We start from the raw sequence: 24,880 nt of genomic DNA, 5'->3' as shown, positions 1-24,880 counted from the left end.
TGTGTCCTGCAATATTATTGTGAGGTTGCAATTCAAGGCAACAACCTTTGGTTGTGGGGAATAACATTATTTTAAACTTCACAGAAAGCCCCCCCCCCCCCCCCCCCCCCCCCCCCCCCAAAAAAAAAAAACGCTTATTTAAAACTTCACAAAAAGTAGTAGGCAGATGAGAAGAGAGAAAAAAGGGGTTTAGATGACCAAATTTTTAAAAAGAGAATCTCACAGAACATCTTTTACTCTCATTACTTCTGTTGCAAAAGGCGCAATACAAGCATGTCATTCCAAACATCAGTGATTCCAGGCAAGCACCAGTGCATGCAATCCTCATGAAGCTTTCCTGCCGATAATGAGGGGTGTGCGTCTGCCCTCAATGAGCTCATGTAGGAGATGTTTAGGAGCTGAAAGCTAGTGCCTTGGATAGCCCTCTCCAAATGCAGGTTTACCAACCTCATTTCCACATTGGGGCCGCGTTCGCCATCCACAGCAAAGAAAGTCATTGCCTGCACAAAGATAACACAGCCAGTTTTGGGTATTGCCAGTGTAGTGAATAGGAGGAGCATGCCTCTTGAATGCTTTGAAATATCAGACCTCCTTGGCATCCAGTGGCTTCTGACGGTGGCATTTGCCACCTTTGTTCCAATCACCACCTTCGAAGTGCCGAGGGGATTGAGTTCGCAGATATCGCAACCCTTTGTCCGGCATCTCTTGCTCTACGTAGGCAACCTGCAAAAAAAGAGAGAAAAACCAACCCAGAGCCACCGCATTCGCATCAATTATTTTCACTGAAAGAGTTCGGTAGAGCACTAAACATCACTGGGAGAGTTCCAGGCTGCCAGTGCGTGATGAAGCTTAATACTGGAATGTCTCATGAAGCAGCAAGTCATACCATGTTTTTCAGCACCAGATCCAAGCCTTCTTCGGGTGATTTTGTAGGAATGATTGGCTCTCCCCCCTCAAAAAAGAGCATAGGGGACTTCACAGGATCGAACTTCTCGGGTGCCCACCACCTGAGAAGTTGTCAAAAACTACTTTATATTTAATCGCAAACATAACCCTCTTTTTAGCTCCAATTCAAAACTACACGATGCAATGCAGTTGTCTGGCCATGAAACTACGAGCATTTTTACCAGTGACCTGTATTCAAAATAAGTACATCATGAAAACGAGGTGCTTCTGCCCATGTACTTTGTGGTACATCTACATCCACCCTGAATCCTTCCGTATAGCCCAAGCTCTCGAGTCGTCCTCCATTTTCCTTCGCCTCCCACCTGCAAAAGCATCTTAGTGTGTGAGCTACACAACAGTTAAGCAGTCAAAAGTGTATGAAAAACCCATCACCACATCCGCAACTAACCTGGCCCACCAGCCAGCAGGCAGCCAAGTTAGTCAGCCTTGATGTCCTTCGGGGTAGAAGGGCCAATTTAAATGCATCTTGCTAAAATGCATTGCAGGCTTTGATGAAGGTCAAAAGCATCAATACGAAAATGCATAGAGTACTATGTCCATTAGTTGAATGAAAAAGAAAACCAGAAGGCTGAAACTCGTAGTGGATGTGCTCAAATTGTGCACGCCAAGATCTGTATGTGCATGTGCATGTGTGTGTGCAGGTGGGTGGTGTATCTTAGTACAATTCTTGTTGCATACAACAATTTGCTTTACTGGCAGCAATTAGGCAGTGTAGAAAGGGTGACCCTTATAATCTACAGAACGCTCATTTTTTACAAGAACATATTAGGGCAAGTCAAAAAAAGGTCTACTATACATCTGAGCTCTTGCTGTACAAACTGTTTCTGTGCACATTGCCCCTACTGCTTTTTGAGAAATATAAAGGCTAAAGGCCAAAATGAACAAAGATCTAGACATTTCAAAGAAAGACGCAGTGTTTACCTGCAAGGAAAATAGATAAAGTTTCATCACAACCTAGCCTCACAAGGTCAATGCAATCTACAGAAAAGCGTATCGTGTGGTATACTTGTGCTATCTATGCAAGTGTGGTATACTTGTGCTATATATGCAAGTGGTATACTCGTGCTATCTACAGAAAGCCTATTGTGTGGTATGTGAGTGTTAAACAGAGAGAGAGAGAGAGAGAGAGAGAGAGAGAGAGAACACACACACACACACACACACACACACACACACACAGAACACAAACAGAGGCACACAAGTAGCCCTAAACCTACTATATATTTATGTACAAGAAGAGGCTACACCTGAATGTTTCCCAAATACAAAATGATACCCAAATAGATCTCTCCCTTATCTCAGCCCCAAACGCTGCGGTTAGGAACAAGTACTCAACCCAACGTTGCTGTAGATCAGTTTCCAGCTCTCCCAATCGGCATCAGCCCAGCGCTTCATCTTGATAAGCTCCAGAAACATGAGATGAATAAATGAGGATGTCATGAAACATTATTTTAAGGCGCTCTAAAATAATGTCATAAAACATTTGTGATGCTTTAATATTGTGCTCTAAAGGCACCCATCCATGGGTGCCTTGCCTGGGCACTTCTGGGCACCTATTGGGCTGCTAAACCATCCCCAAAACTGGCTGTCCCCTGCATCTCACACTTGATTGCCATGTGGACATAGCTGTTCAGACAAGAGCATGACCTGAGGTCCAACACTGCATTGTTGTAAGCCTCTGTCCAGGGACAAGTCACAAGTGGAACAAGTCCCACACCATCAAGTCATGCCAGTCCAGGCAGCGTAAGGTCGTCAATGTAAGTGGCTGCCAACACGAAGTTTAGAGGTGGGTTACCAAAGGGTAAAACCCCAGGTCTCAGTAGTTCAGTCCAGTCTAAGGGCAGTTTCAGCGCTGATTGTACTCATTTGCAGGTTGCAGAAATTACGTAAATACTCCATAAATGGATGGGTCTATGAGTGGGTTTCGGACCCAATACTGTGTACAGTGCAATACTCTCTCTCCGTGTCCTCTCACTTTTGCATAGTTCTTCATGCATAATTGACAAGCTAGTCATAGCCACCATGTTCCAGGCTGTCATACAGCATGTTTACACATTACATAGAGATCGCCTCCCACGGTTAGCTTTGAAGCCCTCCTAGACAATTGGCACAAGAGGGTCATAACAATTGTTGGGAGCTTGGTATGCATGCACCACCAGTTGGTTTGAGTCACATGGCTTTCAGATGGACCGCCTCCCCCCATTTGAGTACAGCCTGGATTTCCCCTTTCTTGATCTCTCAAGGCAGAGATCTGACTTGTCTTCATATGGACATGGATATCCCTGATCCAGCTTCCCCCCATTTGAGTACAGCCTGGATTCCCCCTTTCTTGATCTCTCAAGGCAGGAGATCAACTGCATTATCTGCCTGGATCTGACTCGTCTTCATATGGACATGGATATCCCTGATCCAGCTTCCCCGAAGCTCCAGTCTTGCAGAGCACATTTCTTGAGGATCACTAGGGACAGGTTCATTGAGAGGCCTAGTTATCTTCACAGACAAGTCCCATGCCATGAGGATCGCCATTGGTCAACCGGACGGTTTCGTCGCATTGCCTTTGTATTGAGACGGAGAGAGCAGACGACATCCCACCGGACAGGCGGTTATGCAGGCTATGTATGAAGGGGGAGATAGAGTCAGATGAGCACTACACACTTAGCTGCCCAGTCTACTATGAGGATTTCGTCACATTGCCTTCGGATTGAGACGGGGAGAGCAGACGACAACCCACCAGACAGGCGGTTATGCAGGCTATGTAGCAAGGGGGGCGATAGATTCAGAGAAGCACTACACAGTTAGCTGCCCAATCTACTATGAGATCATAGTCACAGGGGACGGAGGGGACGGACCCTTGAAACAGGGGGACGCCGTCCCGAGAACACTGGGGGACGGGGACAGACGGGAACGGACGGACGACCCCAGCTGGGCGTCCCTCACAAGGGACGGCATTCCGGGGACGGATCCAAGAGGGGACGGCTGCATGGGAACGCCTGCAGGTTACTGTTTGGGCAATGGTCACATTTTTGACCTTTTCTTTTGGCTGTTTGGGAGGGGCTTTTCATGGGCCTTTAGCCTTGGCCCATAGGCCTTGAGCCTTTGAGACTTTGGGCCTTGGCCTCTCTAGGGTTGAAGTGATGCAAATCAGTGAGTTGTGACTTGTGAATCACATGATGCTGGATGCTATGTGGATGTTGTTTTTGTGATGATTGGTGTGACGGAGCCACTTTGAATGAATGGGGAAAGCATGAGTACATGCTCTTTGTAATGATGAAATGAAATAGCACGAGTCATGCTAAAAACATTGTAAGTACTCCTATCTTATCCTTTTGGGGGAAGATCTCACCCCAACACATGGTCACCATGAAACTCGTTTCACGTTTTAGCGTTGAAACGTTTCATGTGCAGCAATGAAACCATGTCGTTTCATGTGGGAAGAAAAGTTGTGCTTTTGTGTGCTTTAGCCAAGTCCCTCTTATCTTCTATAATTCTTGTCATTCCTTCTCTCATCATATCTCTTCGTTTCTCTTCTCTTTTGTGTGTCTTCATTGTTTACTGATGACAATTATGCCAATACCTTCTTATAACTGTCGGCTAGTACCTTCACAAGGTATATGTTCATTTTGGTCCATCGTTTCACAGTCCACCTACCTAGTGTTGAAACGTTTTGTTCCAAAATAAATCGTTTCAGCATTGTTTCATTTCAGCAGTGAAACATTTTATGGTGACCTTGCCCCAACACAAGTGGCACACTGGCATGAGGCGACGGTGACAGTTCATGAGGCCTGGCATGAGGTGATGGTGACAATTCATGAGGCCCGTAGAGCAGGCAAGTGGGCTATCTACAGAGATGGCAAGGTCATTTACATTATCACTAAGCGTCGTCCCAAATAGGGACGCCGGGTCTATGAGACCAAACACGTGAGGTTAGCAGTATGGAACTGCAATGGCACCCTGTGGTCGAATCAAAGAGGTTTGAGCGAGATTCTCACAAGCAGAGACTCATTAGAGTCCTGAGAGGGATTTACCATACATAGCTGGGTATAAATGGGAGTTATCTTTCCGAGGCGAGGACATCAGGAGTACATGGCTTGGGAGGGGTAGTTGTCCTTTTCAGACCCCACCTCCAACAGACTCTCAACATTGTCAGAAAGGACGAGGATGCACGGTATCTTTGGGTGCAGCTACAGCTTTACCGGGGATAGAGTCATCCACATTGCTTTGTGTTATTTTGCACCGTGCCACTCCCCTTATGCTGCAAGCACCGTGGATCACTTGATGGGATCTCCAGCTTTGGCACACCTTCTCCCTGACTTCTCCTTTCGACCACCCTCCTTTGAAGCTGACCATGCCTACCTCTCTTTCACGCTTACTTACACCACCCGTCCCCTCACCCACCCCTTACACGCAAGTCCAATTTGATCACGAGCTTGACCCTGTTTACTCCGACCATATCTACTGCCAACTCCAACCATATCTACTGCCAACTACAAGATGTGGATCCTATTGTCCCCCTACCTACCCTCACGTCACATCTCACCACCATTCTCCATTCATCTACCACCTCCACTTCCACCTTGGTCCTCAAGGCCATCCGAGACGATAGTAACAAAAAAACCTGTTTCTAGCTTTCGAAACCTCAAAACTTCCAAACAATTTTTAAAAAACTCGAAACCTCTCGAGTACGGCAGTTTCGTCCAAATTTTGGGTTTTGTTTTTTTTTCTCCCTGATTTTTTTGGGATTTTTTAGTGCACTTTTATTGTGCAAAGATCGAATTTTCTCTCCACTTGTCCTCTTCACGATGTCGACCCAAGAATCGGAGTTGAAGCCCCTTGTCGAACGCGAAGGCTTGCCGGCTACGGAAGATACCGATGCCAATCTTTTTGACGATTATGTGTCAAAATCATATTTCCAAGAGTTCAAAGTAGCGATCGAAACTTCTTCTTCGGAACGTCAGGCACAAATTGCCGCCCAGATGCAAGCCTTGCAGAACTCCATCTCTCTTTTGACCACTACCCTCTCTACTCTTTCGCGTATGGATGCCTTGGCCTCTGCCTTAGCCCCCAACATTACTCCGGAACCGTTTGGGGGGCGAGCAAAAGCAGCGTACCAAGGAGATCGTGGACACTTGGCTACATAAGTGACAGGTCCATTTTCAGTTTCATCCATATGATGATGGAAAAAAGATCCAGTTAGCAGCAGGTTTCCTCTCCGGCAAAGCTTTGCTTTGGTGGAAGAAACTCAACCCTAAGCGAACAACTTGGGCACAATTCGAAGACGTCTTCGAGAAGGAATTCCTCAAGAAAGAGGATGATTATGATGTTGTTGCCTCGTTTTCAGCTTTGACCATGACCTCGCAGCACCTCACTTATGAGGTCTACCTCCAGAAGTTTAGGGACTTGCAGATGAAAGCTACAAAGATGGATCCCACTACTCTTTTGGGATTCTTCGTAGCTGGTTTACCAGACTCATATCGTTTACAAGTTAAAAATAACAAATGCAAAACATTGGACGAGGCCATTCATTCAACTCGTATCTATGATGATACAATGGTCTCTTCCAAGTCTAAACCCGTTACCGAGTAGGGGAACAAGCATAAAAGAAAGTTCTCCGCACCTATGGCTAACACAACTGAAGGAAAGTCTTCGGACCAACCTTCGAAGAATTAAAGTTCAACACCAGCGAAGAAGAAACAACTCCTTAGGGCTTTAAAGCTCAAGAAGAACGGACATTGTTTTATCTGCGAAGAAAAAGGACACATGCGTAACGAGTGCCCAAAGCAAAAGGGTGCAAAGACCAACGCATGCCGATAGCTACCGACATACTTAGGTAGCACCCGGCATGCATTGGGTGTTCAAGGTGCATGCCGGTAGCTCCCGCTGAATGTCGGTAGTTATCAGCGTGGTAGTTATCAGCGTGCATTGGAGCTACCAGCATGCACTCAGAGCACCAAATGCATGCCGGTAGCTACCAGCATACTTAGGTAGCACTGGGCATGCATTGGGTGCTTCTAGTGCATGCCGGGTGCTCTCACTGCATGTCGATAGTTATCGGCATGCATTTTCAGCATAGGGACATCCAGTATAGTATTTTAAGTGATTGTATTCATCCCTCTCAAGAACCTCTTGTAAATACAATTGATTTTGGAAATATAATGGATTCTTCTTTGTATACCGCTTTCCATTGTGTATTCATTCCACTTTCTTCATTTCTCATACCTTCCATGGATGTCAATTCTACTTTCTTCATTTCTCATACCTTCCATGGATGTCAATGAATTAAGTGTGTTTAAAAGCAAAGAATTACAGAAGATACTTGATTCGTTTCAAGATGTATTTCCTAAGGAACTGCCATCGGGTTTACCACCTGAACGGGCCATAGACGTGATCCTTGGTGCCCATCCTGTTAGTATTCCACCTTACAGGATGAGCCAAGCTGAGGAAGACAGAGAAAGAAGGACAACACCTGGTGAATGTGTATAGATTACAAGAGATTGAACAAGCTGACAATTAAGAACCGTTATCCTCTCCCTAGATCAGATGACCTGATTGACCGGTTAGCAGGAGCGAAATATTTCACGAAGATAGATTTACGTATTGGCTATCACCAAATACGTATTCATGAAAGGCATGTCGAAAGAACCGCCTTTCGGACTAGGTATGGCCATTACGAGTTTCTCGTATTACCTTTTGGGTTAACCAATGCTCCAGCCACTTTCCAGCAAATGATGAACGATCTTTTTCGTGAACATTTGGGAAAATTTGTGGTGGTGTTCCTGGATGATATTTTGCTATATAGTCGTACTCTTGAGGATCACGTTAGACACCTCACGATTGTCTTATCTATTTTAAGACAGAATCGACTATATGCTAAGTTAAGTAAATGTGAGTTTTTTATGACACACATCATTTACTTGGAACACAAGATCACTAGAGATGGATTGAGCATTGACTATGACTGAGTTCAGAAGGTTTTGGATTGGCCTATACCGCGAACAGTGAAACAACTTCGTTCTTTTCTCGGTTTTGTTATTTTTCTTCGGAAATCTGTGCGGGAGTACTCTCAGCTCACACTACCGATGACCGACTTATTGAAAGGTCGTGGACGTAAGTCAAATCAGCCTATCACTTGGAATAACGATTTAGATATGGCCTTCAGACTTTTGAAAGATAAAGTCAAGGAAGCACCTATCTTAGCATTACTCGATCCTAGTCGGCCTTATGTTCTTGAAACTGATGCCAGTGACTATGCCATCGGGGCTGCTTTATTTCAAGATGGTAGACCGGTTGCTTTTGAAAGTAAAAAGCTAGACGATACTCAATCTTGTTGGCCAACCCTTGAGAAGGAGCTTTATGCTGTGATTCATGCTCTCAAGGTTTGGAGACATTATTTATATGGCTCCAAGTTTGTGGTATTGATGACTAATTATCAGTCAATCAAGTATGTGTGTGATGCGAATGATTTGAGAGGAAGGAAAGCTCGTTGGGCTGAATTAATGCAAGATTTTGATTTTGAGATTCGTTATAGAAAAGGGTCCATGAATAGTGTTGCAAATGCGCTTAGTCGAATTAGAGAGGTGAATACTTTGTCGTTCACCGAGATTTCTACTGATTGATTTCAGTCATTGAGAGGACTTTGCATAACTAATAGTTATTTTGGTCCATTTTGGCAGAAGATCCAGGACGGGAGCTCATTGATTGACCAAGACTCAATGACTGAGCAATCTACCATTCAGGCTGCAGGAGGCCAGTGGATGATTCGGAATGTTTTACTATTCCGTAATGACAAAATTTGTGTACCACAGATCCCGGACATTAGGTCCAAGATTCTTAAGGAGTGTCACGACACTCCTTCTGCTAGACACCCTGGGATACACAAGACGCTATCGTTAGTAAAACACACGTTTTATTGGCCAAAGATGAAAGGATATGTAGAAGATTATGTTCTAAAGTGTCAAATTTGTCAGGCAAATAAAGCTGAACGCTTTAGACAGGCTAGGTTGTTGCATCCTTTGCAAATCCCAGGTAATAAATGGGAAAGTATTTCCATGGATTTTATTACCGGATTGCCAAGAATACATCAAGGCCACGATTCTATTTGGGTTGTGGTAGATCGCTTGACAAAAATGGCTAGATTTTTACCGACGCGGAAGACTATTACAACTACGCAATTAGCACAGCAGTTTATCGAGCAATTGTTTAGACTATACGGATTACTGCAGGACATAGTCAGTGATAGGGACTCTAAGTTTACGAGTGATTTTTGGAAACTTGTTTTTGAGAAGTTGGAAACAACTTTGAATTTGAGTTCCTCATTTTGCAAGATATGCAGGAAATGTTACAAGTTGCGAAGGAATCTATTAGAAGTGCTCAAGATCGAGACAAGTTTTATTCTAATAGACATCGTTCACCCAGAGAGTTCTATGAAGGAACGATGGTGTATTTGCGAGTTCCAAAAGATTCCGAGACTTTACGGACAGGTCGATCTCCGAAATTATCCCCTAGATACTGTGGACCATTTCGTATTACACGAAGGATTGGTTCAGTTGCATATGAATTGGATTTGCCTTCTCATGTAAAAGTTCATCCTGTATTTCATGTCAGTAGAGACTTAAGAAAGTACTGGGTGGAACAGACCAGTTAGATACTCCTCAAGAAATCATAGATGTCAAGGACATGACATTTATTCCGCACAAACCTGAAAAGATTCTTGGATTTCGTAAAAGAAGATTGCGTAATACGCTTATCACGGAATACAAGATTAAATGGAAGGATCGTGTTGAGGAGGACGCTACATGGGAGACATTAACTACTCTTCAGAGAGATTACCCTGGTTTTTTAGTGAGCTCAGGAGTGAGCTCTTAGAGGAAGGCGAGTATGTCATGTACACAATGTATCTACCGTGTGCTACACGCACACAAGACTAGCTTCGAGGTTTGGGGAAGCTTGGAGCTAGGCAGGCTGATTGGCGAGCTAAGTTAGGGATAGACTAATGGACGGGCACCCAAGTATGGACGGGCGGGCGCCCAAGTGTGGACACCCGCCGATGACCGGCCAAGAGCCTATAAAAGGGTGGCCAAGGTTAGTCATTAGTCATATAGAGTCTTGCGAGATTTGTGAGAGCTCTATGGTCTTGGAGCCTGGATCTAGTGCAGACGTGCACCTGCTTAATGCAGCCGAGGCCGGCAACAATCTCGAGGCCCACGAGAGTAGCTTCGTGGCGGTATGGAACGTCGCGAGGAGGAGATTGGTCGGTACGTCAACCTAGTTAGCTCAGCTCGTGGCTCGGTGGGGACAGCCAAGACTGTGGGCTTGCCCACGGCTGTCATGGTTGGGAGGTGAGTCACGCCCCCTTGTTGTTTGTTTGTTTGTTTGCAGGATTCGAGTCTCGTACCAGGAACGATCACAAGGAGATCCGGTGGGGATTTGACATTCAATATTTTCAGTATTTGTGTTGCTGATGTTGTTTCCATTCTTTAATAACAGTTAAATTAAGTATTCTAAATATGTGTATATTGTCTTTCGATCTGTAGGCCTCCTGTAGGAAGCAGTCACAAATTCACAATGCACACAGCCATAAAACAGCCCACGAACTCTTCTAGAAAAAATTCCAGAGTTGCTCCTGTCTCTGCCCTGTTGGGTTGCAAATCCATCCTCTCACAAGGGACCGAGTGAAGTGCTAGAATGCAAGGGGGAAGAAGGGAAAGTGGAAACACAGGAGAGAGATGAAGAGGAAACACACGTATAGACTTACTCTCAATATCATCAACCAAGAATATATGTCCCAAGCGAGAGGGGAGAAGACCTCGTATGTGAGGGACTGCAGTAAACAATGCTAAGTAATGAAAAACAATGAGGGTATGCCCGGCTATATATATCCAGATGTAGGCAGCCGACCAGCTCATGATTAGGGAAAAAGTGCCCAAAACTACATAAAGTGGGGATAAAATATGGGAAAAATATGTGAGGGGTGACCAGCCCCTCTAGTGACCATGGTCAGCCCTAAAGGCTAAAATAGGACACCACGCAGGAAGGCAGCAACAAGGAGATGATGTTTAACATGAAGAACCCCCGAACAGCCCACAAACTGGAAGAAAGAAGAGCTTTGCGCCCTTCAGCTTGATTGCCCACGAAGGGTCGCTCGAATTCACGGATTTAGAGAGCCACAGGTTACTGAGGCTTGCTTGGGAATCTTCCCAATAGCTAGCAAAGCAAGGACATGATCGGCTATGGTGGTATGCTAGGGTCACTAGTTGGTTTCTCACGCACGGACTCCGGATGGATCATTTCCGACCATTTCAGAACAGTTTAGATGCCCCCTTCCTCTGCCTCACCAATCAGGATACTAATCGGATCATTCAGTCAGATCTCCTTTCACACCCACACCACACAGCTCTCCCCCAACGCACCCCACCCCACCCCCCAACAAGCTACATACGAATATGCAGTTCTACAGAGATCACTACTTGAGGATCACAACAGATGGATTCATCCAAAGGCCGGGATATTTGCATAGGCAAATGTCACATGCCATGCGGATGCGATTAAACAAATTCGTAGATGAATCCAAAGGCCGAGAAATTTGCAAAAGCACTTGTCACATGCCCTGCGGATGCGATTGGGAGATTTGGGTCTCATCCCACTGCCATAGAGTGGAGATAGGGAGGGCAGGGGCATTGCCAGAGAGGGTCTGTTGACATTGCCCCACAAGGGTCAAGGCAGAGGAGCACTACAAATGCAAATGCCCAGTATTTTATGAGATCTGGGGGAAAACTCTTTGCATCTTCCGAGAGGTTCGGTCCATTATCCAGAATCGTTGAATTTCCCGATCAGCACTGCCTGGGACTTTACCTCATGGACCTCAACAGTCACTCTTCAAAGCGAGTGGAGCCCAGCCTCAAGACACCTCACAACAAACCATCATTAGCTTCTTCCAAATGCAGGATGGCAACACCAACCGACGATCCAGAGACGTATCTGTGCCCACAGATCCACCCCAAAGGTCTAGCTGCCCCCATGACTCTTGTATCACTTTTGGTCTCATAGGCCCATTGGATCTTTTGGAGACACTTAATAACTCTCTCTCTCTCTCTCTCTCTCTCTCTCTCTCTCTCTCTCTCTCTCTCCAGGATTTGGTCCACTCTCCAGGATTATTGACTTCCAAGACCAGCATTGCCTAGGCCTCTTCCTGCTTGAGCTCCGCAGACACAGGGACACCATCTTGAGAGAGCTTCGGCCCCAACCACCCCGCCCCCTCCCTTGGCAACCAACCATCATCAGTTTCTTACGGACCCAAGAGGTGGAGGACACCGATATAGTGGATCTTGTGGACCCTCCACGAGCTGCTCTGGACCTACCTCGCCCGAGAGGAGTTACCTCGGACCGAGCCTCCGCACTCCAACGTGCCCGACGCCCCGGCCCCCCAGCCGTCAGCCACGATCACCTCATCATCTCCAGATCTAGGACATGGTCCACCGCCATCGAGCTACCTCTCGGCCATACTCATTAGCCCCATGCTTGATATTTTGGAGAGTGGTGTACCATCTACTCGGAGCTGATGTTGCTCTCATGTTTCAATGTTCTTAGTATTCCATGATGAGTTTCCATGGACAGTTTTGTATCACCCCAATGAGATAGCTATGTTTATGTTTTATTTTCCATTCCATGATGAGATATGCCATGGACATTATTGTATCACTTTGGTCTCTTTGGCCCATTGGGTCTTTAGTAGACGCTTAATCTCTCTCTCTCTCTCTCTCTCTCTCTCTGGAGATCTGCAGGCTTAGAGAGTCCATTATCAGGAGCAGATGCCCGACTGGCAGGGAGTCCACACAGAGACAGATTACTGACTTCTTTAGAGGGACTACCCGCGAGGACACACAGCCAACAGCCCAGCAACAGGCACCCCATGGGACTCTAGTTGAGAGAGCTATCCAGTTGGGCAGATCCAGATGCCCGAGGGTTCGCGGATCCTCACATCGGAGACGGTGCATACACCGGACGATTCAGAGCATCATTGCAAGGCATCGGGCTCGTCCGACCACGCATCTCACTATGGCAAATATCCAGGCCATCCGGCAGAGACCCATGCTAGAGCTCCTAGGAGATCCGCAGGCTCAGAGAGTCCATTATCAGGAGCAGATGCCCGACTGGCAGGGAGTCCACACAGAGACAGATTACTGACTTCTTTAGAGGGACTACCCGGGAGGACACACAGCCGACAGCCCAGCAACAGGCACCCCATGGGACTCTAGTTGAGAGAGCTATCCAGTTGGGCAGATCCAGACGCCCGAGGGTTCGCGGATCCTCACATCGGAGACGGTGCCTACACCGGAGGATTCAGAGCATCATTGCAAGGCATCGGGCTCGTCCGACCAGGCATCTCACTATGGCAAATATCCAGGCCATCCGACAGAGACCCATGCTAGAGCTCCTAGGATGATTACCACTCCAACCATATACTGTTGTACTCACTGTCACTTTTGTACTCCCCCATATTCATGTATTCATGTATCCATGTACTCCCCCATATTCATGTATTCATGTATCCATGTACTCATGTACCCCATTTTGACTAGTAGCATTAGCTTCCCACTCTCCCTAGTTGCTGCTTCCGAATGCTCCCTCCTGATGTATTGTAGAGCTAGATACTTACCTTCAATTCTTTCTTTTCTTTTCCAGACAGTGTATAAGATGTCACATGGTTGTAACTTTGGTCTCATAGGTCACTTTGGCCTTTCGAAGACGTTAATATAACATTTCATTTCATTTCATTTCTCTCTCTCTCTCTCTCTCTCTCTCTCTCTCTCTCTCTCTCTCCAAATTTTTTATACTCGTGGATAAAACAGTGAATTTCTTATGCTGGAGTGCACACAGCAGCTTTTGCAAAGGTGGAGCAATTGCAAGGCTTATCACAAGGTCTGGGCAGTACCTATATTCAGGGCTGGCACAGTATATATGTTAATAACACAATGGGACCATATCCTTTCATGTTCTCTTCTAGCCCACATCTATGTCCATATATGATCTCCTATATGTAACCCTTGCTTGATTCAAAGACATTAGCAAGATTTGATAGAGTGCTAGGATAGAGTGGATTTGCAAGCATGTGAAACACAATAAGCTCACCAAAAAAAAATCAAGGCTTGAAAAGTAAAATTAGCACTCACTGTCCATAACGTGCTAGCAAGTTTGTACGGTGATATGCCAAAGTCAAGTTGTAATCCAAAAAAGTCACTGCTTTATCAGCTCCAACAGGACGCCACTTTTTTACTTGTCGAGAAGCTTTCTTCAAAGAGCATACAAGTGAAACATACATGTTTCTATTAAGAGAATCACCAACAAAACCTGCAAAATTGACAGCCTCAAAAACCAAAAAGGGTGTACAAGTTTAGCTTTGTAAAAAGTCTACGCTAATCATGTCCGTTACATGCTAATACACAGAAGCATGCTGATTATGTAGATTTTAGTGCTAATTAACACTGATTAAGATGCACAAACTGATTACACAAAGAGAAAAGAGAACAGGCCTTTGATAGGATAATCAAGTAATATCCAACTTAGGAGGAGCCTAAAAGCCAAAGATGTAAAGCCCAAAACCTTAGTGCAACTCAAGCAATGTAAAATCCACTGTAAAAGCTAGGAGCCTTGGATTCTACTCTTGGTAAAGGAACCTCTACAAATGCAAGTGGGAAGAGAAGATGCTATAAGAATATGGCGCAGCGGAAAGAGATAGCAAGACAAAGCAGAATAGACAATGCAATAGATACACAATGGAGAGAATTTAAAATTCTAATTATACCAAAGAGGTACAAGTGATGGTGTTGTCCACCCGTGCGCTCACAAGTAGAGCTTAGATGGCGATCTAGACAGACTCTGGATAGAGTATGTACGAGGTGTAGAAGGGGGTGGATACTCACAAGCATTGGATACCTTAGCTCATGGCAACCATGTCCATATATAGTACTGTAGCCGGTGTGGTAGACGCGTATACAATGAGGGCGGCTACATTGCATAGACACGGTCACCGCCCGCGTATCAAGAACGCGGCCCATCGACCACCACCCACTAATGATGGACCTAGTATCCGAGGGAATATTCTAGGAAATATTCCTCATATCGTCGCCTCGGGGACCCCAGCTAACACTCGTACCCCTGACCATCTCCTAACCATCATCAATGGTCACAATAATAACCCCATCAGCGTCTAAGCCGGGGTTCCCACTAAAGACATATGCACCATGGCTGCTCCTCATAATGGGAGCCTAACAAATGTGCATTATACATCAAAGTGAGATACATGCTGAGAGGCAGGCATTGAGTGTATACTAACACCCCCCCTCAATGTCCATCCGAAGATGAACTAGGTTTTTGGCCCAACGCCAAGTCGATGAAGATGCCGAGTGAGCTGGTCCTTCCCAAGAGCCTTGGTGAAGATGTCGGCGCAGTTTTGCTCTGTAGAGCAATACTCCAGCTCCACTATCTCATCCTCTATCAACTCCCGCACATAATTATACTAAATCTCAATGTGCTTCGTGCGAGCATGAAACACAGGGTTCTTGGAGATAGCCATGCACCTCTGATTGTCGCACCTCAAGACTGTAGCCTCCCTGATCTGAACTCCCATGTCAACCAAGATTCTCGTCAACCATACTACCTCACATGCAGCAAAGCAAGCTGCCTTATACTCAGTCTCTGTGGAAGAAAGTGCCGCTGTAGGTTGCTTTTTGCCGGTCCAAGAAAAAGCACCGAAACCAAGCGAAAAACAATATCCAGAAACTAATTTCCTAGAATCACAATCTCCTGCCCAATCTGAGTCACAATAACCTGTTAGAGTGTCACCCATGCTGTAAGTGATGCCTTACTCAAGAGTACCTCTGATATACCTAAGTACCCTCATCCCTTCCTTCCAATGACTCTCTCGTGGCTTGTTAGAAAACCTACTCAACACACCAACTGTGAAGTTGATATCATGTCTAGTGTTAATGAGAAAAATCAAACTCCCCACCAACTTCCTGTACTTCCTGATGTCAACAAGTGATGAAGAATCCTCTACAGAAAGCTTCATGTTCACTTCCATTGGCGTCGACGCAAGCTTGCAGTTTGTCATCCCAAATGCATTGAGAATCTCCCAAGCATACTTTTGTTGCGAAATGAAGATTTTACCTGACTCTTGCCAGACCTCAATCCCCAAACAGAAATGCATAAGACCCAAGTCTGTCATCTCAAACTCATGGCTCAGCATATCCATTGTCTTCTGGATCATCTCTTCATTGTCACCTAAAATGTTTAAGTCATCTACATACAAGACAACCAAAACAATCTCGCCTTGACTTTTTAGAACATACAGGTTAGCATCAGAAGCCCTTCTTATAAACCCAATCTTTTTGAAAATTTTTCTATCCTATGATACCATGCCCTTGGGGCCTGTTTCAACCCGTACAATGCCTTCTTCAACCTGCAAACTTTGTTTTCTGATCTAGGCATCTCAAAACCTAGTGGTTGGGCTACATATACCTCCTCCTTGAGATGGCCGTTTAGAAATGCTGATTTGACATCCATGTGAAAGACTGGCCACTTTTTGTGAGTAGCCAAGGCATGTACCGCCCTGATAGTTGTCATACGAGCTGTGGGAGCAAAGGTTTCATTAAAGTCGAAACCCTCTACCTAGGCAAATCCCTATGCAACCAACCTAGCTTTGTATTTTTCAAGTGAGCCATTAGCCTTATACTTAGCTTTCCAAACCCATTTGGTACCAATTACCTTTCTGTTTGGTGGTCGGTCAACTAGCTCCCAGGTGTTGTTCTTTATGATGCTGTCATACTCAGACCGCATCGTGGCTTTCCACTTTGGATTTGCTACGGCTTCATCCAAGGTGGCTGGCTCCTTCACTGTTCCCATTATCTCAGCCATCAAGGCCATATTGACGATGAGATCAGATGCTCTTCTCTGCTCCTCTATTCCCCTTGATCTGCGTGGTCCATCTGCTGAAGATTCTAGCTTCTCAGGTACTGGATTACACTCATCAAAGGGCTGTTGTGCCCACTTTGGAAGTGGCTTTCCTTGTGGTGTAGCAACAGGCTGTTGTGATGTGAGTGTCTTTATCATCTAAAAACTCCTCCTCCTTGAGAGGAAATCTGACTGGTGGGTTGGGCTCATGGTGGACTATTTCTCCGACTGTCGATAGAGTGGACGGACCTCCTTCCTCCACTGAGTGTGGCTGTTCTGCAAATACCACATCTTGGCTGGCCACAATCTTCTTTGCCTCTGTATCATAAAGCCGATATGCCTTCGACTCTTGACTATATCCAAGAAAGATACACTTCTTGCTTTTGGCATCTAGCTTGGTCCTTAGATGCATCTGGAATATGCACATAACATTCACAGCCAAATGTTCTGAAATGAGAAATAAATTGACGGTTTCTTACCAGAGCAAGCCTCTTGAGGTGTAACTGTTAGAAGTCATCTCCTGTCTTTATCAGACACCAGGGCCTCTATTGTGGGTGTGCCCGCCCTGTATAGGTGTTTTCTCATTTTTCCTCACTCCCTGTATTTTTTCTCCATTTTTCCCTATTTTTCCAAGGTGTGGGAGGCAGTGTAGGACCTGTCGGTTGTGCCAGATGCTGGCCAACTGGACACAGGCAGTCCCATTTGCTCTCTGCTCTGCTGGCCGACTCCACACGTGTGAGGGCCGACCCTAAGATGCTGGCCAATTGATGGTTTTCGCTCTGATCGTGGACATTTTAGGGGCCATACAAAATGGCCCCATGGCCCCCCACCTATTGTATCTTGTTTTCATTGCGGGATCTTGTGTATAGAGAAGAGTTACACACCTATCTCTCTCCTTCTCTTGTGCTGTCTATTTTCTGCACTCTACTTGCTCTTGTGGTCTCAGATTTTGTTATCATCTCCGCTGCGTATTTTGATATGGTATCAGAGCCCTAGGCTCTTGAAAGATCTTGGGAGTTTTCTGAGCAAGAGGGGGATTGTTACGTTGCTGATTGGTGACTATTAGGGACTGTTCGGGAAGAGAAGTAGCAAGAGGAAGGCGGGCTAAGTTGCTGGACAGCCACTTGCAAGTTTAAAGTTTTTTTTCCCACCCACCCACCCTTTTTAGTTACATCCCCGCGATGGCAAATTTGTTGGAGTTGGCTGAGAAGCATGTGAAGATCCCAACTCTCCCCACGTTCCCAGTGGGCCGTCAATTGAACGGGAACAATTACGGCATCTGGAAGGTGATGATGGAGTCTGTGCTAGAGTCATATGACCTTGCTGATTTCATCGTTATCGGGGTTCCACGGCCAGAAGCAGAGGAAGGGAAGTTACTGTCAATGAAGAAGGACTGCGAGGCGCAGGTACAGCTGAGACAAAGGGTAAAACTGAGCTAAATCAAAGCATTTTGTTGTAATCGAAGCTAGGGACATGGCATATGCTCATCAATTTTGAAGGCTTAGAACTAAGATTTGCAGCTGCAATAATCAAATCAAATCCTACTCTGCTAATAGAAAGTTGCCTCTCTTAATTGTGTGATTAGTGCTAATCATGTTGATGTTTTTGGACTATTGAGGGTTCAATTCACACACATTGGAGTAATGCTAAAGCATTGTATGTCATCACATTGCATTTCCCCCTTGGTTTGATACCCCAATCATCTACTCCAAAATAGGATACAATTCTATAGGAAAACTTGAGAGCTATTTGGGGTGAAAAATGCCTCCTCCTAAGAAACAAACTCAAGTAAAGGTCAATCTTAAACCTAAGAAGAAAATTATCAAAGCTAAGTCTAAACCTCATTATTACTCATATGCCAAAGCTTTGGAATTCTCTGAATGGTTAAGAGCACACATGAATCTTTATGGTGAAGGGAACTAAGCATACTTGTAAAAGGATTAGACACTACCCTTGATACAACCAAGTGGCATCCAACCCTATGCATTTAGATAAATTTGATGGCGATGGCTTCCACACTTGGCAGATGAAAGTTAAATATCATTGGATGCGAGATAGCATTTGGAGTGTCGTTAATGGGAAAGAGAAAAAGCCTCTAGGGAGGAAGAGCTTGCATGGATCACCAAGGATGATAAAGCATTTTCAATAATTGCAAGTCATGTGCAAGACATGCGCTCGCTAATCCTGGAGAGGAAACGAGATAAAGACACACATCAAAACCCGAGTTTGGAGCATATGTTGTTGGTGTAGGCTGGGAAAGACTCATGGAGGACAAGAGATGGCTACCGGCCACCAGCACCTGGAAGAGAAAAAGGTTCAGTCGGCTGCAGCATATCCACGTGGTTTTGTCCAAGACCTGGCCGACAACAGTCCGCCAGTCCACTAGGCTTTTCCCAAGACCTATTTAAAGCAAGGTTGCTCTTCATTGTGATTCATTCAATCCTTCGTGGATTGGGTGTCCTAGAGTAGGTGTTAGATTAGGTTTCCACCTTTTCATGAAGGCAGCCAAGGGCTGCAACATTGTACATTCTTCTTGTACCATATGAATATACTAAATACTCAGCTATCTCTCTCTCTCTCTCTTCTCTCTCTTCTGTATGTGTTTTGCATCAAGCATGTTCCAAGATGGTGTTTAGGGCTGAAAGAAGACTCCCCGAGCTTCCGTATGTGACATTGGTATCAAAGCATCAGGCTCAGCAAGGCTAAACATTGATTCGATCTTAGATGAATGTGTGCAGGTACAAGGTACAAGAAAGTGCACAAGGACGAGGCCCAAGGAAAGGAACACAAGACATGGAAGAAATTCCCAAGGGGTTGGTTGGTGGTGTTCCACAAGACCTAAGGGAAATGGCAATCCTATGAGTCGGGTGCCAGTTGGGGCACACCAAGAAAGGCTTTCAAGCAACTGAACTGTCCAGAATACTTGCTCGTTGTGATCTATGCTCAAACGCAGAGGGAACCTGCTAAACTGGGGCCTGGCAAGGTGCTGCTAGGTGGGAGATCGTTCTTAAAAATGTCTGAATGAGAAAGGAGATCTGCCAACTAAGAGACTGAAGAAGATGAGACAGCGGTTGTGGATGAGATAGAAGCTGTCTGAGCATAAATCAATGCTCCTTCTGCTCCCTTGCACATAGCTCGTTGGGCCTGGAGATAAGAAATCATAGGAACGCCAAGAATGCTCCTATCTCCCCGAATCATGACAGGCTCAGGAAAACCTTTAGAGATAATAAAGGTGTCCTGCCCCCAATTGGGAATAGGCTCATACTAACGAAACCACTGGATTCCTAAGATCATGTCACATCCCAAAAGAGGAGAGAAAATAAAATCTCGTTGGAATGAGGCCTTTTGAACTTGAAAAGAAAACTGTTGTGCCTGTTGAGATATGTGGGTGCGAAGACCAGGTGTAAACCCGTCTACCTCCAAATGATAGAGCACTAAGGTACAGCTCATGTTGGTAGCCAACTGGGGAGAGATGGCATCCTCAGAACTGCCCATGTCAAAAAGGATTATGAACTTGGCAGAGCCATAAGCTCGGATCAGGCTTTTCTGTGTGGTTGTTGCCTCACCCTCCTGCTTAGCATCAAGTACCACGGATGGCATGGGATGCATAGAAGGTAAGATCTGAACTGCATTGGTGGTAGCAAGCGGGTCTAGAGGAGCGGGGGATACTGCGGCAACTGTGGCAGAAGGCTCTTTGGAGGCTTGCTTTGCTTACCTTTTTGGACAATCCTTCTTACCATGCCCAATGGTATGACAGAAAAAACATCGGTTTTCTAACTGATACTATCTTTGCTCCTCTAGAGGAAGATAGCCTCCAGTAATGCCTGCTCTAGCCTTTTCCTCCGGGGTTTTCTTAGGCTTGGATTCCTTACCCCCTGAACTAGAGCTAGGACTTTTGTCTGTCTTAGTGTCTTTAGAAGACGAATTACCCTTTCCGTGTTCGGGTTTGGTACTGGACTGTGATGACTACTTGGGCTTGCCTCCGTTCATCTTCATTTCTTCATTCTGAGCGAGAGTCAAAGCCCGGTCATATGTACTGGGTTCAAAGTTACGAACTGTGAACCGAATGTTAGGATCCAACCCACGAATGAATTGCTCCATCTTGGCCTGCACAGATAGCCCTAACTGTTGTGCTAAAGTAATAACCTTGCTGGAAAATTGAAGCATTGGAGATCCGTTCTGTCTGAGTCCATAGAACTCATCTGCCATACCGGTCATGTACTGGGGCGGGAGAAATCTAGTCTTCAGGTCACGGACAAAGATGTCCTAGTCAAAGGCTGTGACACCTGTGGCCTGCTCTGTATGAATACTAGACCAATGCTACCACCAAGTGACTGCCTCACCAGTGAGATGGGGAACCGCTAAGTGAACTTTATCTTGTGGGCCTGTGATCCTAGCTAATGGAAAATGAGCATTAAACTGATAAATAAATTGATTAACTGATGAATGATCACACTTACCATCTTACTTACTGAAGTTTGGTTGACTGCGAATGACGGTGGTTGATGCTGTTGCGGACTGCAGACTGGTGACACCTATGACTGGGGATACAGAGGAGAGCTGCTGATACCTCAAGTGTATGGCCTCCTTTTACCGTTGGTGCTCGAGTAACATACGTTCTCGATCAAGCTCACGTTGGTGTTCCCGAGCAGCGAGTTCAGCCTGACAACCGTCTTTGTCGATCGTGCGTTGGGCTTCCTCATAGTCTCGTCTTTCTGCTTTTTCTTCTTTCCTTCGGACCTCATCCTCTGCACTTCTTTCATCCCCAGTTTCTACCCTTTATGGTGCCCATTTGGTCCCCTTTTGTATGGCCCTTGCTTGTGGGCTAGCCACCCCTTTTTTACTATTTTTCTGGGATTTTTCCCAGCCATTCTGGCATTTTTTCAGTCGGCCATGTCCAACAGCCCCAGTCGGCCTGTTTATGAGCCCGAGTCGGCCAACACTTCCCCACTACAAATAGTGGGTGCTGGCCTCTCATTTTTCATTCAATCTTGTACATATTTGCTCCCTTACTTATGAGACTAACACTGTCTCTTGCTTGGGACTGTTTTGGTTCAGTATATTCAACATAGTTTGCTCCCTCTCTCTCTCTCTCTCTCTCTCTCTCTCTCTCTCTCTCTCTCGCACTCTCTGTTCAGCACATTCTAGTGCCACTCTGCTTCCGCTCTGTGCACTCTTTCATGGTATCATCGCTCCCAGTTTAGCCGCCTTTCTGCTGCCCCAGATTCAGCCCTGTTTTCAGCACCTTCTCCTCTGCGTTTTCTTCCACATCCATAGCTTTTGCTGCTGCGTTTTTTGGACAGCACTCTGCTGGTCGTGAGGTATCGGAAACTTTCTCTTGATAGTCAACTTATTGAGTGCACGATAATCGACACACAATCGCGAAGACCCATCCTCCATTCTTGAAAAATAGGATCGGAGCTACAAATGGCGACACACTGGGACGTATGAAGCCAGATTGTAACAGTTCTTGGAATTAGCAGTCCAACTCCGATTCCATGGCATTGGAACGGTGGTATGGAAACTTGCTCAGGGGATCCGAGCCTGGGAGGTGGTCCTCCAGTTTGGATGGGGGGAGCTAGGGAGGGAGATTGTCTCAAAGAAAAATCTTTTGAAACTTGTCACAGAGAACCTGATACTTCTCTGAAGCCCTCGCTACCTGACATCGTAATAGTTTCAGATATTGTATAGTCGTGCTCTGGTCACAATACAAACATGGCTGCCAATGTCAAAGATCAGCAGACGTCTCAAAGTTGGGAGGACCAGAATCCGATTCTAGGAGAGAGAGAAAAGTCGTACAATTTATCATTCACTTCTTGCATTTTACTGCTTGGAGGATGCAAGATATTGAGCTAAGAAAACCTTAAAAGAATGTGTAGGGTCTTCATGACATCAATAAGCCCCCTTGACTTGGTAATAATGCAACTTGCAGGCATTTAGCCGAGTTGTAAAGGCATTTGATAAGTAGAGAGAACCGGCTCGAGTGCTCTTAACATAAATAATTAATCTCTCTAAGAAAGGGAAAAAAAACAGCTTAACTCCATCTTTTACTGGCATTGTTATGAGATTACCTGCAGATTAACGGCATTAATGAAGTGGGGGAGGGTAGCAAGCTTACCGATCCGCTTGTGCTTGAAACGTTCCAAGAAAAAACTGGCATTCATTTGAGGCAAGTCACACTGCCATGGCTGCCATCGCCAAGCTGAGATATCCCTCGCATTAGACTTGTTGTTGCGCAAGCAGTTCCATCCTTTGAAAATGTCACTGCAGCTTTCATCATAAGCCTGTTTTCTGTGCTCATCACGCACCCATCTCCCCCACGCTAAATCGCACTTTGGGTCCAAAGAAAGCACACTAGGGTCTCCTTTTTCCGGCTCAGAAAATACTCTCTGTTGATCTGAATGCCAAACACCATCAGGGGCAGTTTTCTTCCATTTCGGGTCATCTTCTTCTTCATTGTTTGAGCTCTGGTTTGCTGTCCTTGGGCTGGAGTGGTCCAAAAGGAAAAAGAAGAACCATAGAGCTACGAAGGTGAATACAAGGGGAGGCAGAGCTCTGCATATACGGAGAAGATGAGGCCTCTTGTGATAGTCTTTGCCAGCCATGGCTTCAAGCTCCTTGCTTACAACAGGAGCTTAACTGACAACCCACGAGTTTAAACTTTGTAACCTCGGTTTACGCTGAACAAAGCTAGAGCCCTTTGCATGTGCATACATAGTACATATACATATGTCTATATGTATCACTAAAGCTTTACACATACATTGTCAGTATAAGAACAAGCGCCCATAAGAGGAAGAACAAGCCCTATATGAGAATCACCCCAAGTGTGGTGTGAAAAAATTTAGCGATTAAAATAGAAAACCAAACGGAAATAATAAGGCCTAGCATAGACACTTAATCTTCTCCGGTGAAGATCATCGCATGTTATACAGCTCATGGCACTAACAACCTATTCACGTTGAAGTGAAGTCATAGCTAGTGACAACTTGTATTTAATGATTTGGGGACAAAATATCCCATGTTGTGAATGATTGCGAACTCAACCACTCATCATGGGTGAGAATTGAGGTCACAACCAATTGCACTTTTCTCTCTAACAAAATGCATATCGAAACAAGTAAGAAAGATACAGCAAATGAAACCCATAGTGTGTCTCATTTTTCCACACAAAATTGTTACATTTGTATACCCTTGAGAAAGGGATTCTTCCTCCTTTATCTAGTTCATGTTATTTTTCCACATGTCCTAGGTTCACCTTAATCGCACCTAGAATCTCTTTATTTCTCCTAACTATCTTCTTCTAGCTATCTGCATCACAACTACTAGAATCTCTCTAATGCTTCTAGCTATCTGCATCACAACTACAATCTCTCCAATTCTTCTAACTATTTGCATCACAACTAGAATCACAACTATTAGAATCTCTTTATCTTCTTCTAGCTATCTGCATCACAACTACTAGAATCTCTCTAATACTTCTAGCTATCTGCATCACAACTACAATCTCTCCAATTCTTCTAACTATTTGCATCACAACAAGAATCACAGCTAGAATCTCTCCAATTCTTGTAACTATTCGCATCACACCTATAATCACACCTAGAATCTCTCTAATTCTTCTAACTATTCTCATCACACTTACCAATAACACGACTAAATGAATTCTTTTAACTTTGGCCTTCACAATTCACACAATTGTTTTCAAAAATGAACCACCACCACCTAGGGTTCCAACACAAATAAATCAAGTCAACTTGTATAAATGCAAAATCAAGTAGTTTAACACTCCCCCTTAATCAAGGCATCCATAAGATGTAATTTGGGTTCGATCATCAATCAAACAATTTACTGGACTCAACAAAAACCTTATACTCCTTCCCTCAAAGTATAAGGATGGAGACTTTCATGCTCCATCATACAACTGAGAAGTACATTAGGTCATGTCATTGGGACTTTCGTGCCACAC

At 45.1% G+C, this 24,880-nt stretch overlaps 1 protein-coding gene across 1 annotated transcript; it reads right to left on the bottom strand.

Moving 5' to 3' along the window:
• Nucleotides 1–242: 242 nt before the first annotated feature.
• Nucleotides 243–23,601, bottom strand: LOC147635671 (protein trichome birefringence-like 13). The gene is made up of 6 exons (XM_086802300.1): nucleotides 23,030–23,601; nucleotides 14,133–14,310; nucleotides 1,128–1,268; nucleotides 887–1,007; nucleotides 589–723; nucleotides 243–500 (listed from the first exon to the last, which is right to left on the bottom strand). The coding sequence occupies exons 1-6, from the start codon at nucleotides 23,514–23,516 to the stop codon at nucleotides 243–245; spliced, it is 1,320 nt and encodes a 439-aa protein (XP_086658426.1). The 5' UTR covers nucleotides 23,517–23,601.
• Between the last annotated feature and the right edge of the window lie 1,279 nt (nucleotides 23,602–24,880).

The sequence above is a fragment of the Cibotium barometz genome, chromosome 9 (genome assembly GCF_041138505.1).
Source record: "Cibotium barometz isolate CiBa-2024 chromosome 9, ASM4113850v1, whole genome shotgun sequence".
NCBI lineage: Eukaryota > Viridiplantae > Streptophyta > Polypodiopsida > Cyatheales > Cibotiaceae > Cibotium > Cibotium barometz.
The sequence above is the reverse complement of the archived record's forward strand: the minus strand, read 5'-3'. Positions and strand labels throughout refer to the sequence as shown.